The sequence below is a fragment of the Helianthus annuus genome, chromosome 9, assembly GCF_002127325.2.
Source record: "Helianthus annuus cultivar XRQ/B chromosome 9, HanXRQr2.0-SUNRISE, whole genome shotgun sequence".
In the NCBI taxonomy this organism is placed as follows: domain Eukaryota; kingdom Viridiplantae; phylum Streptophyta; class Magnoliopsida; order Asterales; family Asteraceae; genus Helianthus; species Helianthus annuus.
Window position 1 is genome coordinate 1,073,711 of NC_035441.2, and position 7,651 is coordinate 1,081,361.

The 7,651-nt window shown below is 38.6% G+C and overlaps 1 protein-coding gene and 1 long non-coding RNA gene across 2 annotated transcripts; both read left to right on the top strand.

Annotated features, from left to right (window-relative positions):
- The first annotated feature begins 1,354 nt into the window (after positions 1-1,354).
- On the top strand, positions 1,355-3,943 carry LOC110880341. Its single transcript, XM_022128934.1, has one exon. It carries the CDS (start codon positions 1,355-1,357, stop codon positions 3,941-3,943), a length of 2,589 nt encoding a protein of 862 aa, XP_021984626.1.
- Positions 3,944-4,442: 499 nt separating this feature from the next.
- Positions 4,443-7,159, top strand: LOC110877016. Its single transcript, XR_004866496.1, has 2 exons — positions 4,443-4,913; positions 5,095-7,159. It is a non-coding gene; the product is annotated as an uncharacterized LOC110877016 (long non-coding RNA).
- Positions 7,160-7,651: the final 492 nt, after the last annotated feature.

Below are 7,651 nucleotides of genomic sequence, written 5' to 3' on the forward strand. Positions count from 1 at the left end.
ATTTATGTTCAAGCTCAGTCAAAAGGAACAATGAGGTTAAAAGTTGGTAACTTAGTGGAAGGTGTAAGTTTAAAGCTCAAGAAAATAAAGATCTAAATAGAATCTACAAGGAGCTCGAAACCAGCAGCATCCAACAAAAATTGAAGTTATGAAAGTGGGCTTTAGTTAATGAATTTTAGTTGGACTAAAATTTGGAAATGGAAATTAAAGAAATTGTTGGGCTGATGATGAGAATGAGAAGCTGGCCTTAATTAAATTAGAGATGAACCACAATAAAGAAAAATAAAGGCCCATGAGAAGTAGGGAATTGTTGGCTGGGAATAAAAAAAAGGATCACGAACAATCTAAAAAAAACCCATCTTTGACGGCTGCAAATTCGAGTGGAGTTCGAAAGAAGCAACAAATCAGATTTTGGGAAGTGATTTTGGTTTGTTAGTTTATGCTTTGTTTTGTATTTGACTTGATTGTTTTAGCCACCATGTCCGGCTAGACGTTTATAGTTTCGACATCGGGGCGTGTTTTCTTTGATTTGGTTCACAACCTTATGTGAAACGGTTATGTTAGATCTGATTATTTTAGTAGTTTGTTTGTGTGATTCTTGTTTTTAATACGGATCCAATCCGGAAAATATTAGATTGTTAATAAACCTGATCAACTTATTAATTTTTCTAATAAAGTTCAATCAATTTTTAGAACCCTAATAAAGTTTTAATTTTCTTGATACAAGGAACAAATAATAATTTGAGTTTGTCTATGAACCCAAAATTATTATAGAATCATACAATATAGTTAGGCACTCCGAACGGCGTGAGTGTTTGATTATAATCGATACTTCTATCACGCAACCCGCACGCTAAAATCCGAACGGCGTGAGCTTAGAGTAGCGGGTTGGCTCTAATCAACGAACTGCGCTTGGTTAGACATTAGCTAGAGTGGATGTCCGAACTGCGTGACGTCTAGTGCCGATACAAACTATTATTTAGAAAGGATCATTGCACCGTGACCGTTAATGATCGTAAGTCGAACCGAATCAAGAAATTGCCCTGGTGTTGAAATTAGTTTCTAACATCTGAATTTTCACAACCACTTTAATTAGCTTTTCTTTTTAATCTAAAAATTAAAAATTGTTTTTACATTTAGTTAAACTAAAAACCCCCCTTTCAAAACAACCGTATCTGTGTCTAAAGCGTTTTTGGCATATTCAATTAATTAATCTGTATCCCTGAGGACACGAACCCTACTTCCATTATACTATTTTTAGTGTGTTTAGTGGGTTTATATTATATTTATTTGCTGGATTCGACACCCAACAAATTGGCGCCGTTGCCGGGGATACGGCAAATTTAATCGTTTTATGCCAAGATCTTTGCGTACAGGTACACCACTCGAGATTGACCCGGAGATCGAGAAAACAGCAAAGAGATTAAGGAAGCAAGCAAAACAACGAAAGAAGTTAGCAAGCTCCTCATCCTCTATATCTTCACCTCCGGTCACCAACATTTGGCAAGACATACTCTTGTCAAGTGAATCAGAAACTGAAACAGAATCACAATCCCATCAAGAAACACCCATCACTCCACCACACTCACCTACCCATACTCACCAAGAACCAAACTTACCTAAACCACAATTTCCCGCAGTTACAATGGCAAATGAACAAACCCTTAGACAGTGGGCAACTCGTGATGTCCCACAACAACCCCTTTGCATTAACTACCCTGCTATGGAGAACTTCGAGTTGAAATCCGGGCTCATTCACCTATTACCACTTTTCCGAGGCTTAGAGAATGAAGACCCACACAAGTTTCTCAAAGAGTTCCATGTTGTGTGTTCTGGTATGAAGCCACACAACGTCACTGAAGATCAAATCAAGCTAAGGGCATTCCCCTTTGCTCTTCAAGACTCAGCAAAAGAATGGCTATATTACCTACCACCGGGGTCGGTAACTACTTGGAACGAACTTGCAAAGTTGTTTCTTGACAAATACTTCCCAGAAGTTAAAGCTTCGATCCTACGCAAGGAGATCATTGGAATCAAGCAACTCAAAAGAGAAGCCTTGCACACTTATTGGGACAGATTTAAAAAGTTGTGTGCTCGTTGCCCACAACACGGCATAACTGATCACCAACTCCTTCAATACTTTTGTGAAGGATTGGCACCAATGGAGAGACGCTTGATAAATGCATCTAGTGGAGGGGCTCTACTCGACAAAACACCTACTCAGATTAGAACTTTGATTACATCCATAGCTGAAGACACCAAACACTCAGCACAAGATGAAGAGTGGTACACCGATGTGCCACGCGCAGTCAAGGAAGTGAGCACTCCTCACATCGAAACCCAACTCGCTGAGCTGACAAAAGCAGTTATGCAACTCACCAAGGATAAGAGTGCTGAGCCACAAGCACGAGCTTGTGGAATTTGTTTACAATTTGGACACCCCACTGATATGTGTCCCACACTGCAAGATGATGTTGAACAAGCACAAGCACTTGGAGGTTACCCGGGACAAAATTCAAGACAATATGAACAACCCCGGGGCAATCAGAATTGGGGTCCTCCCAACATGAATTTCCAGCAAAGGCCTCAACAATATCAACAATGCCCAACCTTCCAACGTAACCAACAACCACAAAACTTTCAGCCTCGACAACAGCCACCCGCCCAAGAACAAACGGGCAGCTCAGGAATGTCTTTAGAGGACATCGTGAAAAGCTTGGCAACCAGCACGCATACGTTCCAACAGGAGACTAAAGCTAGCATCAAGAATTTGGAACAACAAATGGCTCAACTCGCTAGCTCAGTGAGTAAATTAGAGTCTCAAGGTAAATTACCCGCACAAACCGAGAATAACCCAAAGCACAACGTGTGTGCCGTTACCTTGAGGAGTGGAAAGAGCTACGACGGTCCGAGTATGCAAGAAAAAGAGGAAATTGTTGTTGAGAAGAAGGACCAAGATAAGATGAAAGTACAAGAACCAGTTGGAAGTGAAATGAAATTTACTCCTATAGCTCCATTCCCATCAAGGCTACGAAGCACAAAGAAGGAAAGGGAAGAGCAAGAAATCATGGAGACATTCAGGAAGGTAGAGGTAAATATTCCACTCCTTGATGCTATAAAGCAAGTACCACGGTATGCGAAGTTCCTCAAAGAACTTTGTACATCAAAGAAGAAGCTTAAAGGTAATGAAACGATCAAGGTTAGTGAAAATATTTCTGCAGTGTTACAAAAGAGACTACCTCCAAAGTGCAAGGATCCAGGTGTTTTTACCGTTCCTTGTAAATTGGGGAATATCACTGTGCCTAGAGCTATGTTAGACCTTGGAGCCTCTATTAACGTCCTACCATACTCGATTTTTAAAACACTTAATGTAGGACCGTTAAAGAGGACCGGGGTAGTCATTCAATTGGCCGATCGATCCATAGTACGCCCAAAAGGTGTATTAGAAGATATATTGGTACAAGTGAATGAATTAGTATTTCCGGCGGATTTCTATGTGTTAGACATGGAGGGTGATGAGGCCCCAAATTCAAGTTCCATATTATTAGGGAGGCCATTTTTAAAAACCGCAAGAACAAAAATCGATGTTTATAGCGGCACCCTTTCTATGGAATTTGATGGGGAGGTAATCAATTTTAATATAGATGATGCTATGCGTTATCCTAGTGATGTCTCATGTTTGAATTATATAGATGTTATTGAGCCGCTAACTGATGAATGTTTTGAGTTGTCTAACCATGATGTTCAAGCATTAGTGTCAAACAGAAGTATTGATGAAGCAGCGACAAATGAACTTACTGAAAAGTTCAAGCTTGGGGATGATCTAATGGATGTTAAGATCCTCATGGACCCGCAGAAGAAAGCAAGGGAAAGAGCATCAAAAATGAAATTACCAAGTATTATCCGAAAGCTCCTTCCGTGTATTGAGCAAGCACCAGATTAATAAAATGGGGTCCAAGTCTAGCCAAAGACGAGAAAGAAAGGCGCTTCGCGGGAGGCAACCCGTGATTTCGTATTGTTCTCTTTCTTTTTAATATGAAAAAAAAAACAAAAAATATAAAAACAAAAAAAAATGTTTTTTTTAGTCAAAAGTTTAACCCGACCGGTTGGATATATATATATTTTTTAATAAATGGCCCGGTCGTGTGAAAGTGAGTTTTTATTTCAGAACCTTAACCCGGCCGTGTTAAAAATTCTATAAAAAATGGCCCGGTCATGTGAAAGATAGTTTTTAATTCAGAACCGTGACCCGGCCGTGTTAAAATTTATTAAACTTATTCAGAACCTTGACACGGGCGTGTCAAACTCTCACCCGGCCGGGTGAACCTTCTGTGAACAATTATAGAGTTGGCAGGCTTCAAGCAATAAAAAAAAAAAAAAAAAAAAAGAAAAAACCAAAAATAAGCTTATAATAATAATAGATAAAACAAACAAATCCCCTCTATTCTCTCCAAAACATCGTTCAGACCTGAAACCCTTCTCCCCCATAACCAAGATCTTCTACCTTCTCCACCGCCGGTTCACTTCCACAGCCGCACCTCCTTCGCACTCCGAACGACCGCCGGCTGCCACCTGCACCGGAATCACTTCCCCTGTCGACCTTCTCCGTCATCTCCGCCTTGATACCTCAACCCTACTCCGCTGACCCGCTACTCGACGCGGTCGCTCACCTCCACTTCATCAATCGTCGACCACCGCCACTTCTCCTCCATCTCACGCCGCCCTCTGGAACCACGAGTCACCAAGCCCCACTACCGACCATCGTTTTCAACCGCCGGCTGCCACCTGAACCGGCAACCCACCACAGTCGAACGACCGCCGGTCTACGTCTTCAGCCGTCGGACTCGTCTCCGATGTTCACCGACACCCCCTTCTACGACTCTGCCCGCATATATGGTTTTGAATACTCTCTGGTATGTCTCATGTGAATTTATTTATATTCAAAATTTGAGTTAATATGTGAGGCTATTTAGTATGTGTCTTGATGTTAATTAAAACTTTGAAGATAAATTATATGCAAATGGTGGTGTCGTTAAATTGTTTATCTGTTTATGAGATATTTGCCACCAATTTGTGTTGATCTTGTTTTGAAAGCATTGTTAAAGAGAAAAGGGTAGCCCAACTGTCTCAAGATCACCACTGTCCAAGCGTTCGCATAAAACATCTTCGACCCGATCCTCTGCCGCCTTTGTAGATGCCTTCCACATATTTTTCCGAGCCTCGAGGACGATGCTATATCTTAAGCTTGGGGAGGTTGAGATTTGAGGTAATTTCTATGTTCTCATTTTAGCTTGCATTACCTAGTTAGTTTGTAAATAGCTGCATTCTTCATGTTCGTTGCATTTAGGGTGTATATACATGCATAAAAAAAATTCTTAAAAAAAAATTAAAAATAAAAAAAAACCGTTTCTGTTCCGCTGAAAATGATTTGTGAAAAATGAGAGATGATATAAAATTTCTGGCATGTCGAAGCTTATGCGTGAAATGGTAACTTTGGGGAAGAAAACATAGATAATTCGGGATGTGTTGATAGGCTCGGCCCTAACTTAGGAACACCAATGTTGGATGCAATAACCTTAATTATATATATGTGTTTAGTTTCCCATCTTGATGCTTGTGGTCAAAGATTGATCCCGACCAAAAATCGGTTAAGTTGCATATCCTCTATCACACACCATGTTCTCCATATCATGACACCTCCGTAATAAAGAGGTGAAAAATTGACCTCAAATTGGTGAAAAATTGACCTCATAGGTTATTATAGTTTAAAACAAAAAAAAAAAAAAAAAAACAAAAAGAAAAAAAAAGAGAAAAAAGAAGGGGTAAAAGAGCACAATGTTTGCCAAAAATTTGAAAAAAAAAATCGAAATCGAAATAAAAAAATATTTGAGCAAATTAGGGAGAAAAGTCCCGACCCCTTGAAAAACGGAAAAAAAAAGATAATAACTATCGTGTCATGGTCTGGATGCATGGTCGCATCAAGTGTGATTTTGGATATCTTCAAAAAGTCGTGAGGTTGGGTAGATGTTGCCATAGGTGTTGGGCGTGGGGACGATTGAACCATGTTGGTAAATTTGTATATTATTAAGCAGAAAGCATTTGGTTGTGATTAAGCGGGTTTGAGTTTAAAGGGATACAAAATATCAACAATCGCGGTTACACGTTTAAGTATTTCCCGGGTTCGAATGAATGTAATAGGAGTTGATATTGTTAGATATGATCTCATTACAAGTTTATTTTCCGGAATAAAAGAAGCGGGTTGAAAAAAAAATAGTAAGCATGCATATGTGTATTGTTTTTCGTGTTTATTTCTCGGATTATTCTTATTCTTGACTTCCTTGAGGACAAGGAAAGGTTTAAGCTTGGGGAGATTTGTTAGTTGCATTTTTAGGCACGTTTTATTGCATAATAATATTAATATTTCACCACATATCATGCATATTTCATAGTCATACCTCCTTATTTTGCGAAATACGCGTTTTTGTGGAACGGAATCTACTTTGGACATTTTAATGATTTTGTAGATGTGGAGCAATCGCCATATATCACAATGGGCGTGGAAAAGCTTAAGAGGTATTCATAATAAAACAAGAAGAGCAAAGCAGCCGTTGATGCGATCCAATTTATGTTCAAGCTCAGTCAAAAGGAACAATGAGGTTAAAAGTTGGTAACTTAGTGGAAGGTGTAAGTTTAAAGCTCAAGAAAATAAAGATCTAAATAGAATCTACAAGGAGCTCGAAACCAGCAGCATCCAACAAAAATTGAAGTTATGAAAGTGGGCTTTAGTTAATGAATTTTAGTTGGACTAAAATTTGGAAATGGAAATTAAAGAAATTGTTGGGCTGATGATGAGAATGAGAAGCTGGCCTTAATTAAATTAGAGATGAACCACAATAAAGAAAAATAAAGGCCCATGAGAAGTAGGGAATTGTTGGCTGGGAATAAAAAAAAGGATCACGAACAATCTAAAAAAAACCCATCTTTGACGGCTGCAAATTCGAGTGGAGTTCGAAAGAAGCAACAAATCAGATTTTGGGAAGTGATTTTGGTTTGTTAGTTTATGCTTTGTTTTGTATTTGACTTGATTGTTTTAGCCACCATGTCCGGCTAGACGTTTATAGTTTCGACATCGGGGCGTGTTTTCTTTGATTTGGTTTAAGGCTGGCAAATCGTGTCTTAACAGGTTTAACAGGTTTCTGACGGCGCGCACAACATAAGTTTCAAACATGATTACGACTCGTTTAACTACTTTCTACCTCATGTTTATAAAACAGTTTTATGTTTTATGTACAAAGATAAATAAATGATAGATTCTAACTTTGTAATTTTAATTATTTTAAAAGTTAAAAAAGTCAAAGGGTGTATTTTTCAGTCAAACAGGTCTAATCGTGTCTTAACAGGTACCCAATTGCCAGCCCTAATTTGGTTCACAACCTTATGTGAAACGGTTATGTTAGATCTGATTATTTTAGTAGTTTGTTTGTGTGATTCTTGTTTTTAATACGGATCCAATCCGGAAAATATTAGATTGTTAATAAACCTGATCAACTTATTAATTTTTCTAATAAAGTTCAATCAATTTTTAGAACCCTAATAAAGTTTTAATTTTCTTGATACAAGGAACAAATAATAATTTGAGTTTGTCTATGAA